Genomic DNA, 13,272 nt, shown 5'->3' on the forward strand with positions numbered 1-13,272 from the left:
GTATACAAGTTTCTCCTATTTCGTGAAAAGGGCAAGCAGTAAGAGCAATCGGCTTTACAGACCTTCGATACACAGATTGAACCATAACTGTTGTAGATAATTCACATCCTAACTCAGCTTCATCAAGATAGGTTGGTGTCAGAAAAAGATGAGATTTGCTAGAAAAATATGATTGGTGTCAGAAAGTCTCTTCACATGAGGTTTATCACAATTAGGCAAGATAAATTATGAATAGGGAATTAGGAATTAGCACAACTCTGATGTCCAAAAAGACTTGAAACTTTAGCTCCCTAATCTTCGCTAAATTGCACCACTAATCAGAGTCTCCGACCGCAAACATCAAATGCCAAATATAAATTGAAAATCCAAATTTCAAATCCGCGGACACAAGCGGGAAACAACAAAAGCAAGCAGCGACAGCCACTATCGCCTTCTTCAAGAAGTTAAGGTCGGAGGAGAGGAAAATCTCTCCGTGTCTGTCCCAACAAGAAGTTAAGGTCGGAGGAGAGGAAAATCCACTGCAATGGCGAGTCAGAGGAAGCCACGGAGCCTCAACGACAGCCACTATCGCCTTCTTCAAGACCTCACCAGTCCGCGCCCTTCCAGGCCCTCCTCTTCCATCGACCGGAACCGCCCTCCTTCGCCTCCTGCTTTTCATTTGGGTTTCGCTTTTTCTCTCTGTGTCGATTAGTTCCCCGTCTTTTTTGTTTCTCGTTTAGGGTTTTTTTCTTATTGCTTCGCGGTGAAGTAATGATTTTCGGGGATTTGTGGGCTTTGGCGCAGGGGTGGAAGAGCCATCATCCGTCGTTGAAGACGATCGCGATCTCCGCGATGATCACGCCATTCCTCAGTTCTCGGCGATTACTGAATTTGACTCTCCTCTGGGTACTGTCTTCTCGGTTTCTCTGTACACTTGTTTTTTTGGCTAATTTGTTTGCGATTCTGAGGTTGCTCCAATGCGTGTTTCTAACTTCATTTCCTTCGTAAACCAGTGTCTCTTATTGCCTTCGAAGAAGAAAATTTGCGCCTTTGAAAGTCTTTCGAATTATGTTAGCTCAAGCCAGCTAATATTCTATTTCACGATTAAGGAATCTTATTAAGCAATTTCTTTGTTGAGCTCTTTAACCTCTCTGCTGAAATGTAGTTGTCGTTGAATGATAGTCTTCATGTAGGAACGTTGAACTTTCATCTTGTCATGTTAGTATTAGTTCCATACTTGTAATTGGGAGCTCTATTACTATTTTCCTAAAAAGGGAGAAAAAGGCCCTCTGTAGTTGTCTTTGGCAATGATTCTCTCCAGAAGTGGAGATGATACTTTGTTTAATCCCATTTAATATAATGCATTTGGGATTTTGTGGGAGACTTGCAGACGAAAAGATCACGAGGAAGGTCAACATGGAGGGAAAATGCGTTCACAAAGTCTCATCTCAAGACTTGGATGATTCTGAAACTAGTGAAGCGGCCCTTGAGGTTGAGTTCGTCAGTGAGACAGAGAAAGATAAGCCAGCAAAGATTAGAATTGAAGGGAGGAGCCGCCTCTGCAAACTTTCATCACGTGATAGTGGAGAAGCAAAGATTGTGGTGGAGGACAACATGGAGGGACAAAACCTTTTCGAAGTTTCATCTAGAAAGTACGATGATCCTGAAACTGGTGAAGTAGCCTACAAACCTGCGATCATTGGTGTGACAGAGAAGGATAAACTGGCAAAGATTAAAATTAAGGGGAGGCGTCGCCTCTGCAAACTTTCCTCCCAGGATAGTGCAGATGCAGTTAGTAGATCCTCTCATGAAGAGCCAAAGCTCTCTGACATTGCTGATTTCGATTCCCCACTGCCACCCATAACTTGTGGGGAAAGTGGAAATGATATCAGGGATATTCTTAACGACTTAACCTCCAGGCTTGAGCTGTTGTCAGTTGAGAAGAAGCGTGTTCCTAAACAGAATGAGACCACCAAGGATCATTCTCCCATAGGTCAGACTGTTTTTGAAGGGAATACAATTGATGCGCCCGAGTATGCAAGTGCCGAATCCTCATTTTCAATTGCATCCGAGAACTCATCCAGTGCGTGCATGAAGTATGGTTACAACAACGTGATTGATGTTATGGATGACTCTGCCGATGATGTACTCGTGGATGATCAAAAGGATTTTATCTTGACTGGCCCGAAATCAAAATACAAATTACCTGGAAAAATTGCGAAGATGTTGTATGCTCATCAAGTTGACGGTTTAAAGTGGCTCTGGTCCCTGCATTGTAAAGGAAAGGGTGGAATTTTGGGTGATGACATGGGTTTGGGTAAAACAATGCAGGTAGTTATGTAGGAATTGTTAGTTATACTTAATGGCTGATTACGCATGGTTGATACAGATTCAGATCTTTTTGCAGATTTGTGCATTCTTAGCTGGGTTGTTCCATTCCCGTTCGATAAGAAGGGCACTTGTTGTGGCGCCAAAGACTTTGCTTTCTCACTGGTTGAAAGAACTATCAGCAGTAGGACTCTCTGAAAAGACAAGAGAGTGAGGCTGCCTGCTTTTTAACTTTAAATACTCTAGTTCTACTGGTATCCTCATAACCGTTTTTAAGAGATATTGTGTCATCCTTCTGTGTGCAGATACTACGGGACTTGTCCAAAGGCTCGTCAATACGAACTGCAATATGTGCTTCAGGTTGTAGTTTTTCTGTCGCTTGGTTAGCTCTAGGGAGTAGGTCAAGATGACTTCTGCATGATCATATGTTTCGTCATGCAATTAAATATCTTTTCTGCAGTTAGTATAGTTCATGTTGCTACTATTGCCAAGTTAGAATTTGAAGTAATCCATGATCTTAAGATCAGCAAGATATATGCATTGTGGCTGGAGTTGTCTTTCTACACTTCTACATCTAGTAGTCGCTAGGTGACTTTTTCTTGCTCTTTATTTATCGATGGCGTCTTGTTGATGATTGATCACAATTGCGTTGCTTGAAGGACAAAGGTGTTCTTTTAACAACTTATGATATAGTGCGGAACAATTCAAAATCATTGCGGGGTGATTCTTACTTTAGGGATGAGCTGGATGAGGACAGCATCACATGGGATTATATGATTCTCGATGAGGTGGGTATACAGCTGCAGAGGATGGTTTCCTTACTGTTGAATTTAGCAGTTCCTCAATTAACTGTGTATTGTAGACATGCCTCTTTTGGCTTAAATGCAGCTTATTTTTTATAGTGTGCTGTGATGATTGGCAACCTTCTCTTTGAATGCGTTTGATTTTGTTGATTCAAAATGGAGTCGTGGAAGAAATCATTAAAATTGGTGGAACCAATCATTGAAATTGATGTGTCAATTCTATGTGATTATTTTTCCTATTGTTCTCTGTAGCACCATTGCTCATGGAAAGTTGCTAACACCTGTAATATTTTAGTCTGTTATATTTGTGTAAGTTCTATTTTTTATCTACTTCCTTTGAAGCCCTTTCATGAAGAATATAAGTCTTGTTAGATTAGAAAAAGAAAAAGGAAGAGAACATATAGGTACCAACACTTGCAATATGAAGTCAGTTACTAGCTTGAGAAGGCAAAAGCTAATATGTAGTCAAGACTTCACACGTGGCGTACAACTTTGCATGCATGATGAAAATGGATGCCCATCTATTCGAGGAAATTGAAGTTAATGGTAATGATGCATTTGTTGCACTTGTAGAGCCAAAAATTAGAAGCCTTGCATTTCTCCTTTGCTTATATAGTAAGCATTGCCTTGCATTATTTTCCTCCTTTTGTGTTGAGTATTTTTGAAAGACTAGGAGTTGCATGAGATTTGTATGTTGAGAAAGTGCTGGGAAGAATAGGACAGATGGGCAAGCTTGGTTTCTTGAGCAGCTTGACAAGATCCTCAATGATACATGTTAAGGCCTTGACTTGGGTAATGAGACATCAAGGAGTGGGGTAGTACTTTACACTAGGAGTACTTGTACTAGTTACAACATCATCCCATTTCAAGTTAATGTTCAATATCTTTGCGAAATTGTGCGAACCAAAATGGCACATCCAAGATGTTTCCACTATGTGTATTTGTCTATGGCTAGTCTTATTGGTGGATGAGACACAAGTTGGGAAACATCTGGTGAACTGTACGGGGGTTCTCATATGTTTTTGTGCCTCTTGCCTGCACGCTTGGCGTATTTGACTCGTATGTTTTTTTTTCTTTTTAATGCGATAAATCTCTTAAAGATTCTTTATTGATCTGGGAAGAAACTTCAACACTTCTTTGTCTGTTAGCTTTTCTTCTGTATTACAACGGAATCATTTTGCATTTATCTCTTATTTGTAATGAAATAAAGCTTAGTTGACACTTTCTTCCCAAGCATAAAGTTGGGAAACAACTGCTAACTTATTTACTAGCGAGGCTGTTTTTCTCTTCCTTTTTTTCTGGTTTAGATGATGTTACCCTCTTCCTATTCAATGCACAAGCAGAGTTTGCTTTTCAGGACTTGTGGTATGTACCATTAACAACAATATCTCACATACTGTTGACAACTCCAGGGACATCTCATAAAAAATCCGAGTACGCAGAGAGCAAAAAGTTTACTAGAGATACCAGCTGCTCATCGCATTATCATTAGTGGCACACCAATTCAGAACAATCTAAGGGTAATCCTTATGGCTTCTCTTGATGCACTGCTTTCGTATATGTATGTCTTAATAACACAGTATACTCTTCTAACACCGTGTGCCGTTGTTTAATGCTGAAATAGGAACTATGGGCGCTATTTAACTTCTGCTGTCCTGAACTACTGGGTGATAACAAAGTGTACTTCTCTTGGTTTCTAAACGTCCTTACTATCATGTCTCATTTTTTTTCCCATGGTTGAGTTTCAAATATTCTTACAGCTTTAAAGAGAAATATGAGTATCCCATTCTTCGCGGAAATGAAAAAAAGGCTTCAGACAGAGAAAAGCGCATTGGTTCTGCAGTTGCAAAGGTATTGTATTCTTTTTTAGCAGTATGTCTTTTGTACTTTTATGTAGCGGTTTCTCCATTGGATGATTTGCCATCTACTTGCCAAAGAGTTCGAAATTGGGTGTCATTAAGTCAGATGAGTCAGAACAAGAGTTGGGAATATGGGCTTGACTAAGTCAAATGAATTGCAAGAACGATGTATAGAGTTGACTTCCATAATATCTTTGCTTTGACTGAAGCTGTTTTTTGTCTACATGAATCAATGCAGATCATCGATATATGCTTTCAAAGGAACAAGTTTAATGGCAGGAAAATGAGAACGACTCTGAAAAAGTAGTTCCTTACTGAGCACATTTTCACGGTCTTGCAACTTGTAGATTTTCTTTTGGCCAGTGCTGCCAGATTAATTAAGCGTACATTTTGTCCAAAGAGGCCCTATAACCTTGAAAAGGCAATGTTGAACCATATTGTATAGTTCCTGGTAAATGCTACCAAATTAAAATTCTCCATTGGAAATATGAATTGCAGAGTTTTGAAAGTGAAATTTTATCTTTTCATCGTCTTTGGCTACCGTAGTTTTCTTTAACCAGAAGCCTTAGTTTTCCTCGTGGTCTATCTTATTATGCGGGGGCTTTACAAGTGGTTAAGTTGTATAATTCTGATTGAAACATATCCCTCGATAGTCATATGAAAGACGTGAGTATCTCTGTGAGAAGAAAATGGAGCAACTTAAGAAAGTATTGGTACTATTGAAGTTTGAGCTGAGTAGATTTGTTTAAGTTGACCTTTCTGTTGATCATTGTGCTTCACTCAACACTTTCTTTCTTGTAATAAGCATTAACTTTCATTTCTCTGTTAATAATGTGGGTTTTTTCTTTTTTCCTTTTCTGGTTTCATATTGTAAATCAGGTACTTGCTTGCTTTACTTCTGTATAATTTTCACTAAAAATGGAAGAAATAGATATTAGAAGTAATTCCTTTTGCAACAGGAGCTGAGGGAACGCATTCAACCTTATTTCTTGCGACGCCTTAAGAGTGAAGTATTTCGTGAAGATGATGGAGAAGTTGCCAAATTGTCGAAGAAGAGTGAACTGATCGTGTGGTTAAGATTGACAAATTGTCAGGTACAAGTTGCATTCTTCAGCCTAGGTTCCTATTACACAGTGTTGGTCCATGGGTTCAACATGCTGGTCCTAAAATTCTGACATTTGCAGCGACGACTCTATGAAGCCTTTCTGAACAGTGAGCTGGTTCTTTCTTCCTTCGGCAACTCACCACTTGCTGCATTGACGGTATGCTCTGACTATTAACCTTTATCTCATTCTTTATTACTCGCTCTATCTAACTATCTGTATGCATAAGTAATGGCTCATACAAAAATGAAATTTAAGGAAGCTTCAGCATCAACTTGTTGAGCCTTGCTAATGTACAATACACCAAATGGCATGATGCATTCTCAGGCAAGTGATGACTGGTTGAAAATAAAGTTTTCTTTCGTCTGTTACTTCCATCTTTTTTATTGTAGTAAAAGGATAGATGCAAATCCTCTTTTCTGACTGTAAGTTTATCATACTATCTATGCTACTTAAAGCTGTTCTTAGAGAAAAGTTAGCCTGTTAGAGAATGGGCCCTGATACTTGGCGTATTTTTTAACGCTTCATCTCTTGTTCAGTTGTTAATTTCACGTCAAATGTAAGTTGTGAATGTAATGACATCGACAACATATGCAAAGACCAGAACTAGGAAAACTAAGGGCTTGTTTGTTTGTGCCTTTTAAAAAGCAAAACACAACTTTTTGCCTTCCTGCCACAGTTAAAATTATTATCCAAACTTCAAAAAACAATGAAAAAATTGTATGGGAATCTGCATGTCAAGATTTTTATGTTTTAAACGTTTTCAGGAGTTTTGAGTCCTTACCAAAAAAAAAAAAAAAAATGAAAGTGAGTCCGCCGCAAGAGTTAGATTAAGCAAAAAAATAAAAGTATATCCAGACAACGCCATATTAAAATAACAGTAAAAGAGAGTGCCAAGACTCAAACTCTTGACCTGTACTAAGATGTATGTTAGGCAAATTTTTTTTTTCTTTTCCAAATAATCAAGTTGTTAGAAGACATGTAGACAGTATATATCATACATTTTGATATAACAGTCTAATTTACTGTTTGATTGTTTTGTTTCCAAAACAAAAGCTTATAACTGTACTCTTCTTTTCATCAGATTTTGAAGAAGATATGTGATCATCCACTGTTGTTAACGAAGAGAGCTGCTGAAGATGTTCTTGAAGGGATGGATTCAATGGTTAATCCTGAAGATGTTGGTATGGCAGAGAAATTGGCGATGCATATAGCTGATATTGGTGAGGAAGCTGAATTTCGGGAGACAAGTGACACAATATCATGCAAAATATCCTTCACAATGTCATTATTGGTAGGTTCCTGGACATCTATGTTTTAGTGATGAAATTGAAAGAGACTACCATAAATACGTTTTGATGCTCTTTTATAGGACAATTTAATTCCAGATGGCCACAATGTGCTTATCTTTTCTCAGACTCGCAAGATGCTCGATCTTATCCAGGTTTGACTTGGTTGTGCTTGGAACTACTTTTGAGAAATTTCAACATTGATTAGTCAAACTGTAAAGTTTATCCTTTGCTGGCACATCTATGTTGATTTTAAATCTCACAAGTATGAGTCTATATAGATATATACCCCTGGTTTTTTGATTTTCACTGATTCAATGAAACTATGTTTTTATATCTTGTGGTGGTTGATTAGCATATTGGCTCGAAAGCTTACTTTTTCCCTGCTTCGTTAATTTACAAATGGTGAGGTATTGATATTGGCTATGAAAAAAGAGATTTGTGGCAATATAAAATCAGCTGTCAAGAATCAAATAAAAAGTAAAAAGGCTTTGTAAAATGATTTGATCTATAAAACAATCGATACATCATATTGAACAACCTATGCTTATTTGGAGCTTTTCCTTGTGCAGTGTGTAGTTCAAGATGTTAATTTGCCACTTTTCTAACGTCCAATATCGATATTGCATTTTTTAGTTGAAATAACTCCAAATGCTAGCAAACTGTTGATTTGCTCGATTCGGGCAATTGATTTTCCTGAATCCTTTTGCAATTAGGATTCCTTACTGTCTCGTGGCTATGAGTATTTACGCATTGATGGTACCACAAAAGCTATCGACAGGATCAAGACAGTAAATGTTAGTATTTTGCTCATTTAGATGGTTGATGTCTGGCTTGTGAGGTCGGCATGCTCATGTACCATTCTTATCCTATGAACTCAGAATTTCCAAGAAGGCATTGGAGCTCCTATATTTCTCTTGACATCTCAAGTTGGTGGTCTAGGCCTCACCCTTACAAAAGCAGACCGTGTGATTGTTGTCGATCCGGCATGGAATCCAAGGTACTACTGCTTATTCTATTGTCGGCCATGAATTCAACTACTTTTGCAAGTACATGAAAGAAGAAAGAAGAAAGGAAGATTTTTTTTTTTTTTATTGTATTGTAAGAGTATATTCAATGCCATGAAGGGCTATTAATTATGTAAGAATCTGTGAACTGTTTGAGTTCTAACCCATAATTGTCAAAGGTGATATTATTATGGTAGATGATACAAGTTCTTACCCAACTTTAAGCTTCACACTGCCATACTTCATAATATTTCATGATACCAATATCGCTTAACTAATGATTCAAATACACATGTAAGAAACATCATGTCAGCCTCGACTTGACGTAGTAATCAATTTTTACGCAAGTCAACTTGATCCCCCCTTGGTTGACTCATAAAACCATATGACAGAGCTAAAAACAACCATCTTAGAGATATAATCTTATGTTGCTTTAGCAAATGCAAATAGCGTTTAGCAAAAAAATTTTACTCACTTTGGGGAGATGCAATTGCATCTCCAAAGCTCTCCAAAGGCCTTTATCTCAATGGATGGTGGGAGTTACTTTGGTGCTTCAGTTTAAATATACTCGGAGAAACTCATGGCGTAATACAAGTTTGTGCTTACATTGGCTCCTATTCATTTTCTGATGTCCTAATAATGTCAGCACATACCACAAATTCTTTTGGTTATTTGGGAAAAAAAGGTGTATTTATTACTTCAAAGCTTCCTATCCTTTTTCCCTCCCCTTCTTCTTTCAAACATAACTTAGACTTTTTGCAGCTGTTTTCATGCATGAATACAGAAGCAGATCTTGAGCATATGTCTGTTCGTTTACGTATGCGTTTCTTTTTGACAGCATGGATAACCAAAGTGTTGATCGTGCCTATCGAATTGGACAGATGAAGGATGTCATTGTGTATAGGTTGATGACATGTGGAACTATTGAGGAGAAGATATACAGAAAGCAGGTTTTGTGTTGTTCACCTATGATATGGTCTCAATTGGTGAAATGGAAAGAGATTTTTGTGGCTTGTATGCAATTTAAGATAAGAGAGAACTTACTTAAAAACTGTTATGGTAAGCAACGTTATTATCTTGGAGCAGATGTTACTATGAAATGCTACAATCAGGAGCCTTAGGTGTTTCACTAGAATTCTTTGGCTCTCGTGTGTTGATGAGCACAAAGTATGCATGCCTCAAAAGTATCGGACATATCTGCTACTTCATGTGTCACCACATGCAAATTGTCAATTAAACCAATCAAGACAAGATTATTATTGTAGTTTTCTCGGAAGAAGCTAGTATCTTATACAATGCAATGATGTGTTCTTATGAGTGAGCTGCTTACTATATTGCACAAGTTGCGTATTGCAAACATGCATAACTCTCTCATGGGCATGGAAACCACATAGGAGGGAATGCACAAATGACAGCCGTCATTTTATTGTTTCTCCGTTCTGTTTGGTTCAGATATTCAAGGGAGGATTGTTCAAAACAGCAACTGAACATAAAGAGCAAATTCGCTACTTTAGCGAGCAGGTACTTATCTATTTATTAGATCATGATAAAATTTTTCAAATCAGGGTTGGGATTTCTTTGTCCTCAATTTCCCTTGAATAGCACCCAAAACCATGCTTATCTAAACTTGGGGTCAGGGTTGTTTGGACTGATTTTTGGCTGTTCCAGGATCTGAAGGAGATTTTCAGCCTTCCCAGAGAGGGATTTGACATTTCTCCAACTCAGCAGCAGTTATATGAGGAGCATGATCACCAAGTCAAGATGTACTGGCTTCCATTCTCTGTGGTTTAGTATCGTCGCTGGTCATAAGAGCTATTCCTGTTCCTTGACATGGCTTGCTTTCCTACACTTTCAAGATGTTTGGCAGTTTAAAAGATGGAAAATCATAAAGCGGCTTATATTCCTTTGTTGTCTTGGGCATTTTTGTTGTGTATATACTTTTGTGGGGACTGGGTGTTTGGCTTCTTATTGGCTAAGAATTTTGTGCTAATAGAACAGCTTCATCATAATTGAACCAGCTTGATATTTTAATCTCTATGGGTCATTTCCTTGTATCAACTTTCTCAGGGATGAGTCTTTAAGGAACCACACAGAGTTCCTTGAGACTTTGGGCATAGCTGGTATCAGTCACCACAGTTTACTCTACTCGAAGACAGCACCGGTGCAAGTTGTAGATGAAGAAGTGGAAGTGATAAGGTACTTTACCAAGTATTGTATACTTCAGCTAATGGTTTTTGCAAGATTTTGTGGAACCAATGCCAGCTGTTCTAAAAGCTTAAACTATTAGATGAAGATGTGATTTAATATTTAAGTACTCTAACAGTTCTCCTTTTGTGTCGATTGTTTAATTTCTTTCTGATGTCTGCGAAAGCATATCAGGATAAAAGAAGTAAAAGAATTTGTGATATAGGAAAAATTTCTTCCCTCATTACTCTGGATTGAATACAGAAGGGTTGTCTTTCAAGTTTAGGAGTTGAATTCAAACTTGCAAGGGTAAAATTGTTTTAGGCCGGGGAAAAGAATCGGTAGAAGCTATTCATGGTCATCTGGTGGCATTGTAGAAAAGTAAATGTAAACCATCAAAAAATGGACTTTTACCACAATTCCTGAATGCTGTATTGTTCAATGAGTAGAACATTTACTTTTGACACCTGAAATCAATCTCATTGGCCTTCTCACTGTGGTTGCAGGACCAAGAGTACTGCTTTTGTAGGTAGTTCATCGTCAGGTGCTTCATTGGAACGTAATGTTGACGGGTAAGTTGAGGATCATCATGCAATTTCTTGAAGCAAGTGCTTACGACATGTTTGTCCACACCTTTAACTGTTGTTGTCGGTGCCTGATAAGAGTTTTAGTAGTCCCGAGTGAGTCTATGAAGTCCCTCCTGCTAAGCATATTCATGGAGAAGCATGTTATGACTGCATCCGCTTGTCTAAGATTCGATTTGAGATGAAACAATTCTCATAGGAACAATAGTAGTGATGATGGTGAAACATTTTTTCAGCTGATCCCTATCATATTTCGAGTATTTATTGGAATTGAACTTTGAGACTAGCTTTTATCGTGTATCGTTTTATCTACTGATGGTAGAACTGACATTACGTCTTTGACAGGGCTGCATATGCTTTCAAACCAAAGGATGTCACACTGAACAGGAAAAACCATAGCCCAGGTAGCGCTGGTAAACAGACAGAATCAGATATCAAAGAACGTATTAATCGGTTGTCACGCATGCTTCTTGATAAGGTACTCTATATTGTCCGAGAAAAGTTTCCCGTGCTAGCTAATATGTTCCTTTTGCAACCAAAGCTAGCCTTTTAGTTTTAGTATTTCCTTTTCCGTCCTTTTGTACCTTTTTGCATTTAATTATAAATACGGTAATTGTTTAGTAATGTGAATAACTTGCAGATGAAGTAAACAGTAAGAATCTCCTTAACGGGGTCATAATTTAGTCTCATGGAGTTGACATAGTAGTTAACAGGCAAACACTTTTGTATGGATTAGATGCACGACACAAGTTTAATTCCCTGTACACCAAGTGCAGTCTCATATTTGAGCTGCCACCCATACTTTGGCTGGTGTCTTATATTACTGAAAGATTTTATGGGACCACAGTCAACTGCTCTAAAAGCTTAAGCAAATAGAAGGTGTGGTTCAATAGTTATATATTCCAACACTTCGTCTCACGCTTAGTCTGGTCTTTTGCCTAGTACTAACCGTGGAAATATTCATTGGGGAGGCAAATAAGGGCCTGGAAAGATTTGAACTCAGCACCTCTTGCTCTGATACCATGAAAGATTTTATGGGATCACTGCCAATTATTCTAAAAGTTTAAGCTGATAGAAGAATGTGTGGTTTAATAGTTATATATTCCAATAATTACAAACAGATAATTTATTAGGGAGTCAAGAGTACGACCTTTCTTGTGATGAATACAACCTTTTTCTAAGCATTCTTCTGAGTTGACATTCCTTGCATAAGCATGCCGCTCCTAGCAGAAGTTTAGATCTGTAGCCAAATTAGTTCAGAATGTTGTGACGGCCTTCTGAACAAATGCAGGCTACAATCTCAAGATTACCCGATAAGGGGGCGAGGATTGAGAAGCAACTCGCAGAATTGAATCTGGAGCTTGAGAAGACCAGAAAGGCGGAAAGAACAGAAAAGGAAGTAATCGACTTAGATGATATAAGTGGTGATTTTCAGAAATTTTTGAATGTCTAGCTCTGGGACAAGGGGAGTCGGTTGTTGAACAGTAAAGTGAGGACAGCGTCACACAGCCTTAGATTGTCATACGAATGGGAGGAATGAAACCTGCCATGGACAATAGTCCATAAATCATGCGCAATCACATTCACAACTATTGATTTTGTTTAAACCCACGTCAGTCCACGAAATGAAGGACCGCGATTGACTCAGTCCATGACTATTCTTTGACATCTTATCATTGTTTTTATTGTATTGTTATTACTTTTTTCGGGAGATCTGGTGCGAACATCTGCAGTTTTTGGCATCTCCTGCTCTGTCTATCCAGATATGTGTAGTTCTCCTTGGTTTATTATAATGTCCAATTGAAATAATTAGTCAGTAAAAATATTTTATGATATTAATTTATGTCTACAAATGTTTGTGAACTAAAAGATCATTTTTTGTTTGTAAGCGATACGAGCGAGCATTTTTCAAAAAGTATAATGTAAATTATTTATTTTTTGCGTAACAAATGGAACTTAAGTATGATTACTGAGTGTTGTGTGGATGCACTTAATCACAAAACTTTTTTTAAAATCGTGAATTCATTTATTTATCCGTATTATTCATCATGTAATAAACATGTGATCAAGTTCTATTATTGTCTTATTTAATTTACGTGTTAAAGTTAAAGCTTAAATATCTCACTTTTTGGGATT

General features: G+C 37.8%; 1 protein-coding gene across 3 annotated transcripts; it reads left to right on the forward strand.

Moving 5' to 3' along the window:
* Positions 1-336: 336 nt before the first annotated feature.
* On the forward strand, positions 337-12,936 carry LOC115725963 (protein CHROMATIN REMODELING 24). Of its 3 annotated transcripts, none has more exons than XM_030655647.2 (24): positions 339-415; positions 461-662; positions 784-885; positions 1,340-2,310; positions 2,387-2,517; positions 2,613-2,667; positions 2,967-3,095; positions 4,523-4,630; positions 4,735-4,790; positions 4,871-4,961; positions 5,929-6,063; positions 6,154-6,231; positions 7,157-7,366; positions 7,445-7,516; positions 8,078-8,158; positions 8,243-8,361; positions 9,207-9,318; positions 9,821-9,889; positions 10,037-10,131; positions 10,436-10,564; positions 11,059-11,124; positions 11,482-11,614; positions 12,428-12,700; positions 12,733-12,936. In XM_030655647.2, exons 2-23 carry the CDS (start codon positions 524-526, stop codon positions 12,587-12,589), a joined length of 3,243 nt encoding a protein of 1,080 aa, XP_030511507.1. In that variant the 5' UTR covers positions 339-415; positions 461-523; the 3' UTR covers positions 12,590-12,700; positions 12,733-12,936. The 3 variants fall into 3 exon arrangements, with proteins under 3 accessions (XP_048140447.1, XP_030511507.1, XP_030511508.1); XM_030655648.2 differs by having other exon boundaries at positions 340-415; positions 1,370-2,310; positions 12,733-12,935; XM_048284490.1 differs by lacking the exons at positions 11,059-11,124; positions 11,482-11,614; positions 12,428-12,700; positions 12,733-12,936 and having other exon boundaries at positions 337-415; positions 9,207-9,427; positions 10,436-10,482.
* Positions 12,937-13,272: the final 336 nt, after the last annotated feature.

The sequence above is a fragment of the Rhodamnia argentea genome, chromosome 1 (assembly GCF_020921035.1).
Source record: "Rhodamnia argentea isolate NSW1041297 chromosome 1, ASM2092103v1, whole genome shotgun sequence".
Classification (NCBI taxonomy): Eukaryota; Viridiplantae; Streptophyta; class Magnoliopsida; order Myrtales; family Myrtaceae; genus Rhodamnia; species Rhodamnia argentea.

Coding starts and splice junctions, on each gene's coding strand:
- LOC115725963 (XM_030655647.2), top strand. CDS start 524: ATGGCGAGTCAGAGGAAGCCACGGAGCCTCAACGACAGCCACTATCGC. Junction 2,518..2,612: donor CTCTCTGAAAAGACAAGAGA/GTGAGGCTGCCT, acceptor TTCTGTGTGCAG/ATACTACGGGACTTGTCCAA. Junction 11,125..11,481: donor TTGGAACGTAATGTTGACGG/GTAAGTTGAGGA, acceptor CGTCTTTGACAG/GGCTGCATATGCTTTCAAAC.